Source organism: Podarcis muralis, chromosome 2 (genome assembly GCF_964188315.1).
Source record: "Podarcis muralis chromosome 2, rPodMur119.hap1.1, whole genome shotgun sequence".
Taxonomy (NCBI): domain Eukaryota; kingdom Metazoa; phylum Chordata; class Lepidosauria; order Squamata; family Lacertidae; genus Podarcis; species Podarcis muralis.
Genome location: NC_135656.1, coordinates 117,516,128 through 117,537,478, shown reverse-complemented (window position 1 = coordinate 117,537,478; position 21,351 = coordinate 117,516,128). Strand labels below are relative to the sequence as shown.

The 21,351-nt window shown below is 49.2% G+C and overlaps 1 protein-coding gene across 2 annotated transcripts; it reads left to right on the top strand.

Annotated features, from left to right (window-relative positions):
* The first annotated feature begins 10,567 nt into the window (after positions 1-10,567).
* On the top strand, positions 10,568-21,100 carry LOC114592304 (zinc finger protein RFP-like). 2 transcript variants are annotated; one of them, XM_077922257.1, is made up of 7 exons: positions 10,568-11,106; positions 11,977-12,072; positions 12,943-13,170; positions 14,817-14,839; positions 16,080-16,198; positions 16,602-16,634; positions 19,655-21,100. In XM_077922257.1, exons 1-7 carry the CDS (start codon positions 10,681-10,683, stop codon positions 20,173-20,175), a joined length of 1,446 nt encoding a protein of 481 aa, XP_077778383.1. In that variant the 5' UTR covers positions 10,568-10,680; the 3' UTR covers positions 20,176-21,100. The 2 variants fall into 2 exon arrangements, with proteins under 2 accessions (XP_077778383.1, XP_077778388.1); XM_077922262.1 differs by lacking the exon at positions 16,602-16,634 and having other exon boundaries at positions 10,578-11,106.
* The last annotated feature ends 251 nt before the right edge of the window (positions 21,101-21,351 follow it).

The following is a 21,351-nucleotide window of genomic DNA, read 5'->3' as shown; positions in this document are numbered from 1 at the left end:
GCTCGCTCAGTCGTGGTTCTGGTTCCAGTGTCCTTTCGGCCTCACGGGTCCTCTCTGTATTTACTGATTCTGCCTCTCCTGCTTGCCCTTGCAGCTCTATGGGCCTTGTTCCTTTCCTCCAGGCTCATAACCTCTTGTGCAGGTGCTGGGTCGGGGCCTGTTTCCGGTAGTGGTAGCCTGCTGAGGGTGTCCGCGTAGCCCATCGCCTTCCCAGGGCGGTGAATCAGTGCATACTGGTAGCTGGCAAGGAAAATTGACCACCTGAGGACGCGAGGAGACAGCACTTGGGGGGGTCTGCTTTTCGGGGGCAAACAAGCCCAGCAACGGCTTGTGGTCAGTCACCACAGTGAAGGGCCGCCCGTACAATAAATCAGTGGCGTAGCGTGGGGGGTGCAAGGGGTGCCGGCCGCACCGGGCGCAACATCTGGGGGGGCGCACTCGCCACCTCCAGAGTCGCCGAAGAGCCTCGGGGCTCAGCTCCTTTGGGAGGAGGGGTCGGGCTAGGTGACCAGGGGGAGCAGCAGGCGCCAGCAAGGAGGTCCGGAGCCGGAGCCTGGCCAGGATCGGGCGCGGGATGGGGCGCAAGAGGGAGGGGAGAGTCGAGCCTGTCCGCCCCGCGAGGACTGCTGCGAAGAGGCGGGAGGGAGAGGAGGCCCCTTGGGAGGAGCGGGCAGGTGCTGGGGCGGCAGTGCCGGGCGGGGGCCGAGGGGTGGGCGCCCCCTGCGCGGACATCGCCTCGCCGCCGCCGCGGGCTTGGCTGGGCGACCGGCCGAGGGGAAGCGCCAAACAAGGCCACAATCCAGGCCCGCCCTGCTCTCCTTATTTGGCGCCCATTTCCGGCTCCCGGGTGGCCTCCTCCCACCCGCTCTCGCTACCAGTGGAAAGAGAGACGGAGGTGCAGCGGAACCCGCAGCCTTTGCAGGCGCTGCCGGCCGGGGGAGGGGAGCGCGGAGGAGCCCCGCGGGGCCTGGGCCCGGCCAGCCGAGGGATCTTGTGGCGAGGCAGGAGCCCAGTCTGCGCCCTCCTTCCCCACAGAGCTGCAGAGGGAAATCAAGGTTCTCCTGCTAGTTTCTCTTCTTCTCTCCCCCCCCCCACTGCGTTACAACCGTGCCCCCCCTCTCGGTGCACATAGCACGATTGCAATCTCTCTCTCACCCCCCCCCCAAGTTAAACTAATGGAGCAAGCCAGCGCCAAAGATTTGTAGAACTGTGAATACCCGGCCCAGGCAGCAGCAAGAAGCTGGCAGCGGCGGCAGGTTAGGGGTTAGGGGCGCAAATTACTTGCCTTGCCCCGGGTTATGGGGCGCAAATTACTTGCCTTGCCCCGGGTGCTGACAACCCACGCTACGCCGCTGCAATAAATCATTGAATTTTTTTACTCCCTTCACGATTGCCAGACCCTCCTTGTCAATTTGCGAGTAGTTCCGCTCGATTTCGTTGAGTGTCTGGGAAAAGTATGCCACCGGTACCTCTCTTCCATCCGGTAGTTGGTGTCCCAGGACAGCGCCAATGCCATAGGGTGAGGCGTCGCATGCTAGCACAACTGGCAGCCTCTCGTCGAAGTGTGCCAAGACAGAGTTTGAGACAAGCAAGTCCTTGACTGCCTGGAATGCGGCCTCCTGGCGCTGGCCCCACACCCAAGGAGCCCGCTTGTCCAGGAGTCTGTGTAGGGGCTCCGCTACCGCCGCCTTGTGGGGAAGGAAGGAATGGTAAAAGTTCAATAGTCCCAAGAAGGCCTGAAGTTCAGTCTTGTTCTTGGGCGCTGGGGCATCACAAATGGCCCGTACCTTGTCCCCAGTTGGGTGGACCCCTTCTGCATCCACCATAAATCCCAGAAAGTCCACCTGAGGCACTCCTAGTAGACATTTTTCCCGCTTCACCTTGAGACCCGCCGTCTGGAAACGATGCAGAACGGTGCGGAGGCGGTCCTCAAACTCCTCGGGTGTGGGCCCGGCAATCAACACATCATCGAAGAAGGGGGTGACACCAGGAATCCCTTTAAGGAGAGTCCATTAGATTCTGGAATATGCCTGGTGCCACGCTGACCCCGAATTGCAGCCGCTTTACCCTGAACGCACCTCTGTGCGTCACAATCGTCTGTGCCTCTGCTGTAGCCTCATCTACTGGCAGCTGTTGATATGCTTGGGCCAAGTCCAGCTTGCCAAAAATTTTCGACCCAGCCAGGGTGGCAAGGACATGGCTGACCACTGGCACTGGGTATGCATGGGCTGTAAGGGCCTTGTTTATGGTACATTTGTAGTCTGCGCAGATGCGGACCGAACCATTAGGCTTGACGGGTATGACGATTGGGGTTTCCCAGGGGGCATTAGGCACCGGCTCCAGCACTCCTTGCTCCACGAGTCGGTCCAATTCCTCATCTATACGGGGTTTCAGGGCGAACGGGACCCGGCGGGCCTTGAGCCTGACCGGTCGTACTGCCGGGTCAAGCTGTAGAGCAATGGGGGGGCCCGTATACTGTCCCAATTTCCCATCGAAAACCCCTGGAAATTCCTTGCATATGGCGTCCACGTCCACTTGTAAGCTCATGTGGTTCACCCCGGTGATGGCTAGCCCCAGTGGTCCAAACCATGCCAATCCCAGTAAGCTAATGTAGGGGCCCTTGACCACAAGCAAGTCCAGTTGCCGCATCCGCCCTCTGTATTGCACCCTGAAGGTCCCCACCCCCATTGTGGGGACCTTACGTTTCTGGAAGTCCCAGAGGGTGAATGGGGCCGGCCTGAGTTTGGGACCCCCAGTAGGGCACAGTTTCCTTAAGGTCCTTGCCGAGATTATGGATAGAGTTGAACCCGTGTCAAGCTCCATGCGGCATGGGGCTCCCTCTATCCGTACCTCTACATAAATTTTCTCTACGTTGGGGTGGGGCAACTGGTATACCTGGAAGTCCATGAGCTCCGTTGAGTTGCCTTGGTGCGTTGGGCCCCGGGACCTGGGGCTCTTGGATTGGTCATCTGATGCCTGGTGTCGGGTGGGCCGAGCCCGACACACCCGGGCGATGTGTCCCAATTTTCTGCACTGCCTGCACTCTGCATTGCGGAAACGGCAGGTCCTCCTCTCATGACTTTCTCCACAGCTTGCGCAGTTCCCTCCTTCTCGTCGAGGCAGCTGTGGTATGTGGGCTGCTTGAGTGCGCTGCTGTACTCGGTGCACCTCCTCCCTGTCGGATCCTGAGTTGTTGGTGAGGTCTTCGTGGTGGACCCTCGGTTGGGATGGCTGGCTCGGCCGTGCCTCTTGCGTCGACCTCTCGGCAGCTTCCGTTGCCAGGGCCTCCTCCAGAGCGACCTGGAACGTTAGGTTCTTCTTAGCGTAGAGGCGTCGTTGCAGCTTCTCATCCTTCAGGCCACCGACGAGGCGGTCACGAAGCATGTTCTCCAGCTCTGAGAAGTTGCAGAACCGGGCAGCTTGGCGGAGAGAGGTCACAAACCCAGTTATGGTTTCCCCAGGGGCTTGCCGCTTTGCGTAGAAGGCATTTTGACGAGCCACCACTGATGGCTGTGGCAAAAAGTGCCCCTTCAGCTGTTCCATTATTGTTTTGTATGGAACCGTAGCGACGTCTTCAGGTGCAAGGAGAGCCCGGGCGATTTCAAACGTCTCCTCTCCGCAGACGCTGAAGAATATTGCCCTCTTCTTGGCGTCTTCTTCATCGGTGATCCCTTTGGCTTCTAGGAGGAAGGTGAAACGGGAGGTGTACGCTTCCCAGTCTCCAGATGCTGGGTTGAACGGTGAGAAGCTGCTGTTGGTTGCCATTCTGAGTTCCTTGGGTCCCGGAACTGAAGCCTGGATACACGGTGCGAGGCAGCGGTGCGGCAGGTGGCGGTGCTGCGGTGCTGTGTGTGGCAGTCAGCTCAGCGGGATCCCACCTTCGTTGCCAGTGAAATATACTCAGAGTCGCAAAGTGATTTCATGCTCTTTATTCAGCTCATAGTGGTGAGGAGGAATGAATGAATGTCCCCTCGAAGTATCTGCTTTATATACATTATTTACACAATGGGCTGCACATGATTGGCTAATTCTGGAATTCTACTGTAAGCCAATCAGGTTGTGGATTCACTTCTATCTGGAGCATGATTGGGTGGTTCCTGCCAACCAATCATATTGCTGCATTGTTCTAGGACCAATCAGACTGCTGCCTTTTGGAGCCTATTGTTCTAGGACCAATCAGACTGCTGCAGTTTGGATCCTATTCAACTCAGTACATAACATCTTTATAAGCCCTTGCACAGCAATTTTGGGGGTCCTCTTCCTCTCCTGCGTGTGAGGGGAGCACCCTGTTGCAACAGATCAATAAAGATCAAGCTTACTAGCTGCTTTGCTTCTCAATATTCTCTGGTTGACCTCTGTTATTTTCTCCTACCAATAGGGAACCTATGTAAGGACTCTATATGGGCTCTTGGATAGCCCATAAGGGAAAAGGGCATATTTTTATTTACAACACCTTCCATCTCTGCAATTCCATGATTCTAAGTTGGTTGCCATCTCTGCCTCCAGTGGCAGTGAGTTCCATAGTTCAATTATGTGTTGCACAACGAAATGCTTTTATCTGTCCTAGATCTCCCAACATTCAGCTTTCTTGGAGGGCCACAACTTCTACTGCTATGAGGATCTGCAGTGTGGAGATAATGTGTCTCTGCCTCCCTGCCTTTATCATGGGCACCAGAGCAGGGGGTGGGCAGTTTGTTTGTCCCCTCCTGGGGCAGGAAGCCTCGATAGGGAACTTTCTTGAATTAACAACAACAGCTGGTTTCTTGAGGCAGCCGGATAACATATCAGGAAGGAGCAGGCCTCTCAAACACAGCACAACATCTCTCAGCTCCAGCCTCCCTGAACTGGGGAAACAGAAAGTGAATCTTGGAGATGCCATGCACTGGCGTGTGTGTGTGTGTGTGTGTGTGTGTCATCTTGCTCTGCCTTGTCTACACTGAGTGGCTGTGGCTCTCCTGGATTTCAGACCGGCACCTTTCCCAGTCCAAAATGGGAGATGCAAGGGATTGAACCTGGAAGCTTTTCCATGCCAAGTGTGATAGGAATTTTACGGTCTTAGATATATGGCAATGTTCATAACTGCACATACATAGATCAACACAGGAAGACCAACCTGGAACCATTTTGATTCCTAAACTGACCAAATGTTTTCTCTGCAAGGTCAAACTGGAAAAGTCTCCCCATTGTCTCTTTCCTCACAAATCCTGTCTTAAGGACACATTTAAGATATGAATAAGGTGTGAGCCTGTGACCTGACTCAGGAAATAAGTTTTTTACCACTACAAAAGAATGGCCAGGCTCCCCAGGCAATCCAATCAAGTAACTTGCCAGACAGGAGATAAACTGTGACAGGAGAAAAACAACATTTAAATTTCTGTGATGTAGGTGGGATGTATCTGAGGGGTGGTCTTAGGTTACACCCCTTCTGTGATGTATGCATAATGTTTCTGGGGGTGGTCTGGATCTAGAGAATGGGAATTTCAAAAGTCTTTATAAGCCCTTGCACGGCATTTTGGGGGGTCCTCTTTCTCTCCTGCGTGTGAGGGGAGCACCCTGTTGCAACAGATCAATAAAGATCAAGCTTACTAGCTGCTTTGCTTCTCAATATTCTCTGGTTGGCCTCTGTTATTTTCTCCTACCAATAGGGAACCTATGTAAGGACTCTAAATGGGCTCTTGGATACCCCATAAGGGAAAAGAGCATATTTTTATTTACAACACAAGCAAACACTGTTCCCCTGAGCTGCAGCTCTTCCCCATTTTTGAAGTAATGCTCATGACCTTATTTATACTATTTGTTTAACTTTCTGAAATCCCAATTAATTCTTATGTTAGGTGAAAAGGGATTAATAAGGAGTCCGACAAGTTCATATACAGTGCTACCTTCGGTGACATACGCTTCAGGTTACAGACTCTGCTAACCCAGAAATAATACCTTGGGTTAAGAACTTTGCTTCAGGATGAGAACTGAAATCGTGCAGCAGCAGCAGGAGGCCCCATTAGCTAAAGTGGTGCTTCAGGTTAAGAACTGTTTCAGGTTAAGCACGGACCTCCGGAACGAATTAAGTACTTAACCCGAGGTACCACCTCAGAGCCCCAGAGAGGAACATGCAGCTAAATGATACAGACCAGTCACAATGCTACAGTCACTAAACCAAGAGTTGAACAGAAAACGGTCTCCTCTTATCTTAAAAGGTCTTCACGACAAGGCAGTGCAGACCCAGAGGCCCATCTAGTCCAGGTTCCTCTTCTCCCTGTGGCTGATCAGATGCCCTGTGGGAAGCCCCCAAGAAGACCTGAGAGCAACACCCCTACTCTCCCCCAACCCGGGGATTCCCCACAACTGAAGCTCAAAGGCACCTGCTGCCTCCGACAGTGGAGGCCCCACGTAGCCATCCCTGAATAGGTCTAGTCTTCCAAGTCTTCTAAAGCCAGCCAAACTGGTGGCCTTCCCTGCCTCTTATGTGAGGGAGTTCCAGAGTTTTACTTTCATTTCTCAGTCTGGAATCTTCCACCGTCTGGGAATAAATGGACATTTGGCCTGATCCAACAAGGATCCCCTTATTTTCTTTGCCAAGTATGCGAAAAGAGTGTAGTCCTATTCCTCCCATTTGTGGAGTTCACACTTCCACATCTGTATAATACAGCGTGAGTCATTGGGAGCTGTTGTTGTCAGTGTGGGTCTGTGGCTGCCCTTGTGATGTGTCCCTGGCCTTCGTTCTGCACCATCAAGCCAACATGTTTAGTAATGGAGTCTAGAACATTTGGGGACTTAACTAATTAACTTGGGGTGGAGTCTTGCTTCTTTAAAAGAAATAATAGCTATTCATCAACAAAACACAATCCATTTTGTTATCAACCCCCAGGGTGCACATTATTTTTCTAATCGGATCATCTATATCTTCTAAATTAATACCTATGATGCCAACTGTTTCTCCTCCTTTTTAAAAATCTTCTTGTGATAACTGAAAATATTAGTCCAATTTCTATTTTTAATCAATTATTACTTTAAACTTCCTGCTGAATCAATTTATTTATTTCAGCCTGTTTTTCCTAGGTTTCTCTGTTGTCACCCGCCTATGTCTTGTGACGTAGATAAGGTGTGGCTTCTCCACTGCAAATCAGGATGTAACCAACACTTCTCCCTTTTTTTTCCTGTGGAATGTGGCACTTTTCAAGAATATTAGCTGGACGTATTCCCTAAATGAATTATCTGGTGTCTGATGAATGCCTTCTTCTGAATGAAGCTTTTCCCACACTCAGGGCATTCATAAGGTTTCTCCTCCATGTGGGTCCTTTGGTGTTTGATCAGCGTATCTCGCCGAGAAAAGTTCTTCCCGCACTCAGGGCATTTGTGAGGCTTCTCTCCCGTGTGAATCTTCTGGTGGTCAATCAACCTACAAGGATAATGGAAACGATGTTTGTGTGTCGTCGTATGTTTCCCTGTGAGCCTCCACTACCCCGTAGAAGGAAGACAGAAAAGTGTCCCATTTGGTCCAGCGCCCAAGAGGGGCCACCCAGACGCCTGGGAAAACCTGCAAGGAGGACCAGAGAGCAAAAGCAGCCTTGCTCCCCCCCCCCCCCTGCAGCCGCCAGCAACCAATTTTACAAGCATGAGCACCAACTCGAATAAACCTTTCTTTCTTTGGGGGGGCAGATAAGCCCTGATCCTCTCCACCTTCTGCTTGGTTTTATCCCTCGGTCACCTCCAGCACCTTCCCCTGCTACTTGGTGGTGGCACGCACCCCTTTCCCCGGGCACCCTGAGCTGGGGTTCTGGCCCGAGGCCCACCCCCACTGCTGACAGGCAGCACCACGCAGCCCCCTCCACACCATCCTTGGTCAAAAAAGCAGCCCTCATTACAAATGGGAGGGGCCAAAGGCCACGTTGTGCACCCCAGGTAGAAGCTGACTGGACTGGCCATTTTGCCTAGAATGGACAACGCCCCCCCAAAACACACAAATGTTGTTGGCTGTGTCCCTAACACATTTCTCTTGCATTGGCAGTCAGAATGCAGAAAAACAATGGGAGCAATAAGCATGTTCAAGAATGCTGTTTGAAGGCGCACAACACAGTGTGTCTTAAAAAGACACAATGGATGAAACATCAGGGCTTAGACTGAACCCTTTTTAAAGTAGGCCATGCTGGGAATAGACATACATAGAACTGAGCAAATGCCAATATTGCATGAGGTTGCAGAGCAGAGAGAGAGAGAGAGAAACCAATAAGGGTTAGTCTCTCCCTGCGCCTCAGAGCTGCCTTGGCCTCTTCAGCAACTGTCACCGAGTAACATTCACTCCATCAAGCTCCCTGCACTGTTTGTACCCCAACTGGTCATTATAACTTGAAGAACTGGAACCTGAGCTTGTTCCTTTCTTCCTCCCTTCCCATTCCCCTTTCCTTTTATGTCACCTACTGTATTTTAGCTTGTTTTTCATTGATCTGAAGCTGCATTCTTATTTCCTCACAAACAGATGCCTGTGTCAAAGAAAGTGGTTTGAGAAGCACATTCACACTAAATCAAGCATTGCTGCAACCAGCAAGTTTTCAAACCGTAGTGATGTGTGGAGCAGAGAAACAATCTGCTATGACTGTTGGAAACACAGCTTAAATTGCGGCAAGGTGTGTGAGCAGGTGCTAGCAATGTGGGTCCCTAGTGCTGGTGAAATGGCTTATTCCCCCCTCACCCCACTTTTTATCCCCAAAACAGCTCTGTGAGGTTGACTGGTATCAGGAACAGCAACTGGTCCAGGGGATTCTGAATTCCTAAAGCTAAAAAGGGACTTGAACCCAACTCTCCCCAAGCCCAAGTTTCTAGGCACCTGGTTGTCTCCCCCCTCTCTGCCGCCCAAAGTCAACAGGGGCTGGCTGAAAAGTGATGCATTTACCTGCTTCCACATACTGTTAGGACTCACCTCCAAGTCATCTGAATTAGGCACTCTGAGTTTAATTTCTTAAAAGGATAAGCACCTGGGAGCTGCTTCTCTCGCCCAGTGGAGCAAGCAGTTTGCATTCTTTTCTCCGTTTTCTCTCTGCTCAAATCATAAAGGCCTCTTTTTCTGGTGTTCTCTTAAGCTGCGCAGATGGTTAGAAATTCTCCCCCAATCGGGGCATTTGCATGGCTTCCCCTATGTGTGGGTCCCTCTGGGGACTCCATCTCTCTAGTTTCCCACAGTGGAAGCACTTGTGCGCTTTCTGCTCAGTATGGATCCTCCGATGCAACTGAACCTCTTTGCGCACTCAGGAAACTATGGTTTCTCTTCCACGAGGCCGCTCTGATGGCGCACCCAGATCTCTTACTGGGGAAAGGGCTTCTCGCCCACAGACCATTCGTATGCTTACTCTCCCATGTGCCTCCTCTGGTGTTCAGCCAGGGTGGATCCTCCCCGGAAGCTCTCCCCACACACGGGGCATTCGTAAGGGTGCTCTTTGCCGTTCAGCCTCCCCAGCCCCAAACTGTGCTGGTTGTTCCTCCCATGATTTGAGGAGAAGGGCTTTCTGCTCCAAAGTGCATTGGGGTTTCATTAAAGGGAACTGGACTTCTGGGAGATGGCTGTGTTCATTTGCTCCCTGGTGTCCTTTGGACTCCTGCTTTTGATCTGGAATCTCAGCTAACAAAGGAAGGTTCCTTAGGGATATTTCCCCAAGGAAAGGACTTCCCCTCGGTGGGATTTCTCCGTCTTGATCTCTCTCCTTTTACCTGCAGGTGATGGTGAATTATTATTTTTTTAAGCATTATGCGTGTGGGAAACCCCTAAGCAGGACCTGGGAACAAGATCCCCTCTCCTTCTAGAGTCTCCAGCAACCGCTATTCAGGAGGATTCCTGCTTCTAACTATGGAGGCAGATCATATAAGCATCCAAAGTCTTATCCTCCAGGAATTTTATCTAATCCTTTTCTTCCTCCAGATTTTTCAGCCATTGCAAGGGACCACACTTTATCAGGAATATAGGAAGACTTCACAATGTGGAGTAATAATAGCCAAGATCGCACCAGGCATTCCTATCTAGGGAAGGAGCTCCATAACTTGTCTGCCGCACCACAGATGGTGCCTTCTGCCAGGCCAGCCCCTTGGTCAATCGAGGTCAATATTGCCTCCACTGACTGGCAGCTGCTCTGCAGGGTCTCCAGGCAGGGGGCCTTCCTAGCCATACCTGCAGATGTACTGGCCAGGGATGATGGGAATTGTAGTCTGAAGCAAACAGAGGGCTCCAGGTTGGCAATGCTGAAAGTGTCCTTTTCAATCTGAAGTTCTTTGCCAGAATGCTAAAAATGAATTAAGTTAAAATTAGCAACGAGACTTTTAGGAGTTCTCTTCACGGAATCAAGTCCCATTTTCTAAATCAAAACTCCCGTCCATTTAGGGCAGCGGCAGATTTTCACCAATTCAAAAATGACAAGGAAGCCTACGAATGAAAATGTTACAATATGAATACCACAACTTACTAGGTATGTGTGAGCTTGTGTGGAGGTGTAATGAAAAGAATGGGAAGCTATCAAAATTGGGAATCGGCATTCGCTGCTACTTGAGAAAATATTCAGCAAATGCAAAGACCTGGAGACATATTTTTTAAAAACGTAAAGATCACGTGGTCACTGAGTCATTTCCAGGAAAGGAAACTCCCAGTAGCTGAAAAGAGAGTAAGTGAAACTTAACTCGGGTCTTTTGCGTGAAGGAGCCATGGCTGCATCTGGGCGTCCCGTCGAGAATCTCCGTGATGAAGCCACGTGCTCCATCTGCCTGGAATATTTTAAGGATCCAGTGACCATCCCAGAGTGTGGGCACAACTTCTGCCGATCCTGCCTGATCCTGTTCTGGGGGGAATCGGAGGCAGAGGCTTCCTGCCCTCAGTGCAGAAAAACAGTCCAGAGAAGGAGCCTCATCCCTAACCAGCAACCGGCAAACTTAGAAGAATTAATCGAGAATCTCAGCCTTCAAGAGGGAAAGGAGGAAGGAGGGAAAGGAGAAGTCTGTGAGAAGCACCAGGAGCCCCTGAAGCTCTTCTGCAAGGAGGATGAAGCCCCCATCTGCCTGGTGTGCGACAGATCCAAGGAGCACAAACACCACAAGGTGATTCCTCTGGAGGAGGCTTCCAAGGAATACAAGGTAGGAGATCCCTGGATCTGGAGGGCGAGAAATAGCTGTGGATTCTTCTTGGGAGGTTTCCTTCTTAATTCTCAGGTCCAATGTAGGCATGGCATGAATTCATCCTTGTTTATTATGTAAAAAGCAGCCCAGGGGAAGCCTGAGGGCTCCTGGGATGACTGGGAGGAGGGAATTGAAGTCTTTCTCTCTTCCAGGGGGACAAAGGGATCTCCCTTGATATCCCTGAGTAGCATCTGCAAAGACTAGATGGAAGTCTGTAAGCAAGGGGTGACCTACCGTATTTTTCTCCCTATAGGACGCACCTAGATTTTTTGTGTGGGGGGAATAAAGGGGGAAAATATTATTCCCCCCCCCAGGCGTGGGGCTGGGGCAGGGGAAGCCCGAGCTTCCCCCGACCCCAGCCCCCAGAACAGGCTTGCGGACATCTGCCCGAAGCACGGGCCGTGCTCCGCAGCGCGCCCCGTGCTTCGGGCTGCAGGCTGCTGCTCCCAAGGCTTGCGGATAGCTTCCTGAAGCCCGGAGAGCGAGAGGGGTCAGTGCGCACCGACGCCTCTCGCTCTCCAGGCTTCAGCGAAAGCCTGCATTCGCCCCATAGGATGCACACACATTTCCCCTTCATTTTTGGAGAGGAAAAAGTGCGTCCTATAGGGCGAAAAATACGGTAACTGGGTCCCTGAGCCCCACAGGGCTGGCACAGAAAAAAGGTAGCGGGTCCAGGGAGCCATGGACCCAAAAAACCTCTGGACTTTTATTTCCTCGAAAAAACTACTCTGCTATTATAGCAAGGCCAGTGGGCGCAAGAAGCTAGCATACTATTCACCTCCTCTCTGTGTGTCTCAATCAAACCTGAGTTTTTCCTTTTCTCTTTAGGAAAAGATCTGTCGCCGCCTGGAGATTCTGAGGAAAGAGAGAGAGGAAATTCTGGCCTATCTAGCAGCCCTGGACAAGGAAAGCGAAGACCTCCTTGTAAGTGCCACTCTTATTATTAGGGAGGGAACAAGCACTTGAAGAATTGAGTCAGGACTGAGGAGGGATGGGGAAATCTGCCCATTTCAGCTTCTTCCCATTTCTCACTTCTCCATATCAGTCTGTTTAGTAATTTATTATTCTGAAAATGAATCAGATGTTAGGGTAGCTACCTCCTTGTATAAATATTCTGATCTGTACTTTACCCTCATAAATACATTTTTTTGTGTGAATATTACCTGGCTTGGTCAACCTTGAAAATAGTTGTTCACCTTTGAATGCCGCTAAATTGAGTTTCTTTCCCCTTGTCATTTATTATGTGAATAGCAATCAAGGAGAAGCCTGAGGACTTGGGAGCTGAAAGGGTGGAAGCAATTCAATCCAGATCCTGATTTACCATAAATATTGCTAAAGAATTGTCTTTCTAAATGTTGCTCTTGTTCATTTTTAGGAAACTCGGGCCATTTTGAACCTTTAAAGAAAACGGGGGAGCTGTGGGGATGAACTCTGCACTTTGTCCTCCTCTGTTTCTCTTGCCTTCCTACACCTAAATGGCCCCAGTCTAAACTGAGGGGTGTTTTATGTCTATGGGTGAACTCTGGTTATGCCATGCCCCAAAACATGCAGGGAACATCCATGGCTAGAAAAGGAGCTCCTTCCTTTAGGCTGTACCTCTCTGTGAAATAGATATCAACGGAAACAGCAATGGAGTGGGCCTCCCCTCAAAATATAGGTTTACTTCTTTAGCCACTGGAGGTTTCATGTCTCTGAAAAATCAGAAGTGTCCTCCCTGTGGAATTCCCATCATGCTCTTCATGAGGTTTTGAAGGCTGAGCACCTTCCACACTCAGACCTACTCTTTTCTTGCAGAAATTAAGAGAAACGGAGATGATGGAGGCTGTGGAGAAGTTCAGAGAACTGCACAAGTTACTGGAAGAAAAAGTGAAACGTCTGCTGAATGATGTGAAAGAGGTGAAGAAGATTGCAGAGAGAATGGATGAGCAACTGGACAGACTCTTCAGGAATCTCTCCTCTCTTGAAAGGATCATCCAGGAGATGGAGGAGAAAAGTCAGCAGCCAGCGAGTGAACTCCCGCAGGTAAGACGATGGCAGGAACAGCCCAAGGCTCCAGGAGAAGGCTGCCTCCAATCCTTCATGTGCCCCTTTCATGTATGCAAGGAGTGCAGGGGCTCAGATGATGGAGCCTCTAGTCAGGTATGTAATGGACAGGAAGACCCAAGAGACCTGGGATGCTTAACTCACCTGAATGCAGACTAGAGATTCTTCTGTGTTCTTGATGGAACGGGAGCTGATCTTCTGCTCTTCTGTCTTGGCAGTGCTGCCTTCCTGCCCTTTGAGGGGCTTCACCAAGGATTCAGGTCTCCTTCCGACATGAGCCAGTCTCTTGGCCAAGCTTCTCTTCCCGTTTCCTCCACAACTTCTGGTTGATCCCCTTCACAATGGATCCAGATCAGCCCAAAATGGTGCTCAGTCACAGTGACCAAAGAGCAAGACAGAGGGACTCATCCAGACTGCTGCTTGTCCCACCCCTTTCCTCCAGGAAAACCCGCTGTTTACTGCTGAATTAGAGCAAACCTCAGCCAGGTTTTCTCCGGATTGACGTTTGCTTTGATGTTGCACCAAGGAGCAGGTTTTTCCTGAGGGAAAGCGGCAGGGCAAAGGCAAAACCACTTGGACTCCTGTTTTCTAGGCACAGGAAAAGCAGAAGTGTGGATGAGCCCAAAGAAACACTGAGCTGTTTTATTACCCCTTTGGAGGCATTTTATGCTGCAGGTGCTTTTTAAATTTCCAGGTGGAAAGTAGAATTTGAAAATTGGGGACTTCTATGAAAGACAATTTGGGACAGTTCCCTGGTAGGATTATCCTGTAGGCTTACTTACGTCTGAATTGCACAATGCAAGAAGGACACTGACAAACTGGAACGTGTCCAGAGGAGGGCAACCAAAATGGTCAAAGCCCTGGAAACGATGCCTTATGAGGAACGGCTAAGGGAGCTGGGCATGTTTAGCCTGGAGAAGAGGAGGTTAAGGGGTGATATGATAGCCATGTTCAAATATATAAAAGGATGTCACATAGAGGAGGGAGAAAGCTTGTTTTCTGCTGCTCCAGAGAAGCGGACACGGAGCAATTGTTCCAAACTACAAGAAAAAAGATTCCACCTAAACATTAGGAAGAACTTCCTGACAGTAAGAGCTGTTTGACAGTGGAATTTGCTGCCAAGGAGTGTGGTGGAGTCTCCTTCTTTGGAGGTCTTTAAGCAGAGGCTTGACAACCATATGTCAGGAGTGCTCTGATGGTGTTTCCTGCTTGGCAGGGGGTTGGACTCGATGGCCCTTGTGGTCTCTTCCAACCCTATGATTCTATGATTCTATGAATGCAAATTGGATTTAATAAATTATAATCTAAGACATGAGATAGGTTGGAATCTTCTATTGAATCCATAAATGTGAGATTCCCTTAAATGCTGGTGGATTTTCATAAGGATTTTAAACAAAAATTGCAAACTGATGTGGAAATGTGGAGAACTTCATACTGAGAACTTGATATAATTTCAGACTGGAAAAATAAAAGCTGTGAGAAACCAAAACTGGCTGATTCCGCCATCCCTACCCAAAACCTTGGCGTGTGCCAGGCAGACTGACATCTGAGGGGCAGGGTCAGAAGGGGGTCTTCCTAGTGTGGCCTGTGGTGTGCAGTGAATTCCCTTCTCTTTTCCCCTCTAGGATGTGAGAAGGACCTTGCAGAGGTAAGTGGATCTGGCTCATTTCCATTAGCATCACTCTTTGAAGCTGAGATGCAGGAACCTCAGACATGGCCCCCCAGGGGCTGCAGGGGGGAGACTGTAGGACTCACTCCCTGCAGCACCTCACAGGTAAAAGCAGGGCCCCCTCTTTGGAACTTGTAGCACCCCCAATTCTCCCCACTGAATTAGCGCCATTTCCTTTGTGAGGTTTGGTTTTACTTTTGCCATGTGTATAATTTGTTTTGTTTTGGTCTGAATGTCCTTTGGATGAATCATTTGATTTGGTTGTGCACCTGTGGAAGATCTGTCTCAACGTCTGCAAACATCTGATTCTAGAGCAGAGGTTATCTAATATATCAAAGCAAGAGATCCCCAAACTCCAGAAACAAATATTCTGAATTTACTCAAGTGTCACTAAGAGAAGGCTGTTTTACTGGCACACACAACAAGGCCAAGTTACATTCCTGGGAGCAACTATTGCCTTAGTTCAGGCGTGTCCAACAGGTCGATTGCGATCCTTTTAGTATTCCTTTTAGATCCCCCCAAAAGGTCAAACAACTTTGGCCAACCCTCCCCCCTAAAAAGCTCAACAACTCCTGGCAATGACAATGGGTAGATCACAGTCGGTCTTTTTATACTGTGAGTAGATCGCAGTCTCTTGGGAGTTGGACGTGCCTGCCTTAGTTGGTTCCTTCTAGACTGACCAGTATAGTCACTCTGCCGGCCACCCCACGCTGTCCCAAGCAAACTCCTGCCCCATAGAGCCCCTTGGGAGGGGGCAATTTCTCACCAAGGAGCAGGAATTGGCTATTTTCTGACCATATTCCGGCTGCAGTATTTCAATTCAAGGTGTCTCTCAGGTTCAGAGTAGAGGTTTTAAGGAACATTTCTTGTTTCCCAACAGAAGTGCATCTCTTTTTCTTCCTCACCCCTTCTCTGGGGACATCTAGAGAAAGGAAATGTGTGCTGTGCTCTCACCACCCTCAGACAATTCCTGCCCCTTAATACCATATGATTCTGCTTCTTCTTTGAATAGACACCAGTGGGGAGACCCAGAGGCCTGGGGTTGCTGTTTTGGCCCTTGGGGGTCTGGCTGAGGAGTCCGTAGTGAGGAAGAAACTCCCCACTCAGTGCCTGCCTGTCCCTCTAGGCTTCTTCCAGCTGAATTCCTCTCCATTCCTTTTTTTTCCTTTAACAGAAATTGTGGATTTGAATGGGCTGACATTGTTTTTCTTTTCACCAGGTATGAGAAAAGAGAGAGTCCAGAGAAGCCACTGCCTTTCCCTCCAGAACTGAGGAACAGGGTCTTGGAATCCTGTGATCTAAATCACCTTGCGGAGGATGCAATGAAACAATGGAAAGGTAATTAAAATTGGTCGGCCAGGATTTCACACTGGGAATTCTGTTACTTCTTCAGAACTGAACATGCCAGGCTCTTATTGCATGGAATTGAATAACCCCAGGACCCCTTCCTTCTTGGTGCTCCAGCCTTCATTTCCTGTCCCCCCAAATGGCCCATGTATATTGTGACGCTGGATCCTGTAAAGAAAGCCTGAACCAGAGTGTATCTGTTTTCAGTGATATGGAGCCTCCTTTTCCTTTTGGTTACCAGTCAACACAATCTGGGGTTGTCCTTCTGGAGGTTCTCTTGCTCTGAATGGAGTCAATTTAAGGATGCTACATTATGAAGTGTTACTTTTATATGGAGATTTATTTCAGGTGGAAGAGTGTTGCCCTTACGCTTTGTATCTTTTTGCTTCCTCAGATGCTGTGTTATTCAGAAAACAGTTTCAGAAAAGTAAATTTCCAGGAGAGGAACAATTTCACAGGAGGGATGGGGACTGATATCTCATGGGTGTTGAATCGTCTGCTCTGCAGACTTTGGGACCCCCATCAATGGCGTCACTCTGGGAAACAGTCCTCTAGTGGCGTTTGGGTTCTTTCCATGTCCCATGAATGAACTGGGAGGGAGGTTGAAGGCTTGGATTGGGGGCAGAGCTTGTCCGTGCGAAGAACCCACACACCAGTCTGAGTTCCATTCTTGCCTATACACTAGTATCCTCCTCCAGCAGAGCAAGGCCTGAGCCGCCTCTTCCTCAGAGTTTCAACCTCACCAACCATTTCTCGTGCTTCAGCCATCCCCATCTCCTCAGAGTTCCCATAGTTCTTATGCGATCAGCCCCATTCCAGGAGGGAGGACTTCCCATTGCACGAGGCCCTTGGAAGTACATGGCAAAGCTCTGCAGCTTCTTCCTCTGCAATCTGGTTTGTCAACATGCTTGGAAATTCCAGTTTCAACATCTTCTTCCCACCAGTTCACTTGGGGCAGATGTTAAACCTTCCTCCAGCCCTCCAATACAGAGCCCCATTTCATTCGTGGATTTTGAATGATTTATTTTGCCATTTCCTAGTATGGTTTACCATTTCTGATATTCTCATGGAATCATGGAATAAGAGAGTTTGAGAGGATCCCAAGGATCATCTAGCCCAGCCCCCTGCAATGCAGGAATCACAGCTAAACACGTTAGTTGTTTTAATTCCTTAGGCCTACAGTTGTCGTTTTTGCAGTTCTTTGTTCTGTGATTTCATCTTTTGCTTGATATAAGGAAACAAGAGATGCTATGTTATGGTGATGTTTTGTAAAAAGATTTTCTTTGAGTTTTTGCAGTGTAGCCCATTAAGCCTGTCCTTTTGGTTCCTCAGATGTTCAGTCATTCAGAAATCTCCAGAGAGATAAATTTCACATGGAGACCCCAATTCACAGGAGGGGTGGGGACTAGTGTTTCATGGGGGGTCAAGAGTCTCTTCTCTATGTTGAGAACCATCCACAGCTAGACTCTAGCCCTGCTGTGCAGAAGGTGGGGAGAGAAACTGCCCAGAAGGAACAGACTGAGCAAGGAAGAGTTTTATTTCTGCCTAGAGATAGTTGGGTTGCTTTTCCGTGTCACTTTTTCAGGCCTGGTTGCCACATGTCCTCGTTCCCCCGGATACGTCTTCTTTTTTCAGGATTAAAATTTCTGCTGGGCACATTTTTAAAATTTGGCAGAATATCCCAATTTTCTTTCTTTCTTTCTTTCTTTCTTTTGGTTTACAGTAACCCATGAAAAGTTTTCTATTGTGTTAGACTAAGGCACCCGGCTAAACTAATCTGCAGCAGAGAATCACGACAGAGCAGCATCTTAAGCTAGCAAAAACCCTTCTCTTGTGGCTGAACTAAAAGGACGCTGGCTCAGCTACAAGATCTTGGAGAAGGAGTCCAGGAGGGCAAGAGTTAATATCCCTCTGCCCTTCAGGAGAGTCCATATGCAGATGTTAAACAGTTTAATAAATTGTTCTGTGCACACTTATGTTCACCAAGATGTGAACATGAGCCCAAATACTTTCATGTGGCAAGCAAGGGGGCGATAGGTATTATTATTATTCTTTTTTTGTTGAAAGTTAAGAACATTGCTACTAGCAATATGGGACGCGGGTGGTGCTGTGGTTTAAACCACAGAGCCTAGGGCTTGCTGATCAGAAGGTTGGTAGTTCGAATCCCCATGATGGGGTGAGCTCCCGTTGCTCGGTCCTTGCTCCTGCCAACTTAGCAGTTCGAAAGCACGTCAAAGTGCAAGTAGATAAATAGGTACCACTCCGGCGGGAAGGTAAACGGCGTTTCTGTGCGCTGCTCTGGTTCTCCAGAAGTGGCTTAGTCATGCTGGCCACATGACCCGGAAGCTGTACGCCGGCTCCCTTGGCCAATAAAGCGAGATGAGCGCCGCAACCCCAGAGTCGTCCGCAACTGGACCTAACGGTCAGGGGTCCCTTTACCCTTTACCTTTACTAGCAATATATCACAGCTTGTATAGCCTACATAGAGTAGGTGTATTTAAAATGAGAGTCGTCATAGCCATCTGTAGTTAAAAGTAGAAGTTGGCCAATGTGTCCTCTTATTTGCTCTTCAAAATATGGCAACCCCACACTTGCCTATCATGACTGTCTGGTAACCTTTTGAGTTATCCCCCTCTTCCCCCAGGGAACTCGTCTTATGGTATATATTAAATCCAAAAGAGAAGCGTGGAATAAGCAGTCCTTTGTAAAATTGCCCTGCCACCTGCCTCCTCTTCCCTGGCGGCAAGGCCTAAACTTCCAAAATGGTAGAGAGGAAGGCAAGGAGAGACCAAGTGGGTGAGAGATGGAGAGCAGGAATAAACAGGCTCCCCACTTAACACAGTTTTGACTTGTGGGCACGAGGGCCCAGAACGTGACCCCCGCGAAAGTAAGGGGAGGCCTATATGTGGTTTTGTGTTGCAGTTTTATGCTGTGAACCACCCTGAGACCTATGGATGAAGGGCAGTATGCAAATATAATTCATTTTTGCTGTTGTTGTTAGAAGAGGGGGGTCCTCCTCCCCCACCCCAACCAGAGGTCCCCAAAGGCCAATTCCCAGAGATTGTCAGAGGAAAGCAGCTTCTCTCCTCTCCTGCCTCCTCCAATTCTCCCCTCTTTCCCCTTAGATAACACAGAAGAGCTGAGTAAAAGTTTTACTGGGTGGTTTTTCCCCTTAGAAAATGCCTGGGTTGAGATGAGGGCAGGCACAATATGCATTGAATATAAGAAAGTGAAGAAAACTGATTTAAAAACCATCAAGGAAGATATTTATTCTGATGAGAGTCTGCAAGGAGGAGTCTCAGTCTTGCATGCGATGCAAAGAAATCCCCTTGATCTGAAAGGGAATCTGGGGTTTTTGGGTGTTATTTATTTATCTATCAAGGTGTCCATTTCTGTCTCTCGGCTGACTCTGCCTCTCTTCTCTTCCCCTCATCTTCTCCCCAACAGAAAATGTCACTCTGGATCCAGACACAGCCCATCCCTGCCTCATCCTGTCTGAGGATGGGAAAAGCGTGAGAAATGGAGACAAACGTCAAGCCCTTCCTGATAATCCTGAGAGATTCAACAAGCGGCATTGTGTGTTGGGATGTGAGGGATTCACAGCAGGCAGACATTTCTGGGAAGTCACTGTGGGAAGTGGGGGAAAGTGGGTTGTGGGGGTCGCCAGGAAGTCTGTGAGGAGAAAGGGCAGCTTTCCCTTATTCCCTGAGAGAGGGATCTGGGCTGTGGAGAAGTGGGGAGGGGAATACTTTGCCTGCACCTCCTATTTTCACTCTCTTCTGTCCCTGTTTTGGGAGCCCAGGAGGATCCGGGTGACTCTGGACTATGAAGGGGGACGTGTGTCTTTTTATGACGCCGACTCAGGAGCCGAACTCTACACGTTCTCAGGAGCCTCGTTCTCTGGAGAGACCCTCCTCCCTTTCTTTGACCTGGAGGGAAATTATAAAACCCAGCTCAGTATCTCCTGAGGGGACTAAATCTGCCTCTCAGGCCCAGCAGGAGTTTCTCTCCAGACCAGAGTGACTGACATAAAAGACATTTACCCGCCAAGAGCAGGTTGGGCAGTTTTCCAAGGGCCCTTTGAGAGGATTCATTCCAGTCAAAATCAGCAGAAATAACAAAAGAAAAATGGGTTGCTCTTGCTTTGCATTTTCCTTCCTTTTCCCAGAATTCCCTCTGCAGCTCACTTCTTAAAGAGACAGTCACACTTTTAATAGTCCCAACAAATAATCTTATCCTCAAAGGGGCTCCCTTACCTTCAACCTTCTTTTCCTTTTGAGATGTCTGATTTGGCAGAGCACAAGACTCTTAACCCCAGGATGTGGGTTTGAGTCCCACGAGGGGCAAAAGTTTCCTGCGCTGCAGCGGGTGGGACCAGAGGACACTCAACTCTGCAATTCTAGGAAACCTTCCTCTCCCCACAAGACCTCATGCAGCTGTGAAAATTCATGCACCATTGGATTAATAGATGACTGAAAAATGAACCCCTTTACCTACGTCAGGCAGGATAGTTCCTTGCTCTGGAGACCTTAGATGGGAAGAAAATGAAAAAGAAATTGAACAAGGTGTCAGCTTCAAATGCCCTCTGCAAATACAGCCTCTCCATCTCCACATTTTGACAGAAATAAACCTCCTTGCATTGAGTGGGGCTTCGGCCCAGTTCTATGTGTTTCGTGTGGATGCATTAACGTTCCTTATTTACTTGGACATAGGAAGGGCTTCGTCCCTGTTCATTAGTTTGATTTTGCTGCAATATATGAATATGTAATGTTTAATGCTGTTTGGAACAAGGTATATAAACCCAAAGCCCCCAGGACTCTGGGCCCAGGCTCTGGAAAACGTTCCACTGGCTCTTTATTGCTCAGCAATAAATTTTTACTTTCTTTTTCTCCACTGCCGTGTCTGTCGATCCTTGAGCATATTTTGAGTGGGCAACAGGTATTCCTTATATCCTTGCTACAGTACCTGAGCTTGTTCCTTTCCTCCTCCCTCCCCATCCCCCTTTCCTTTTTATGTCACCTATTTTGGCTTGTTTTTCATTGATCGGTGAAACTGCATTCTCATTTCCTCCGGTTAAATGTGTTTCGAGTGGATGCATTAACGTTCCTTATTTACAAGCTGGATTCTGTATATCGGGGGCAGCA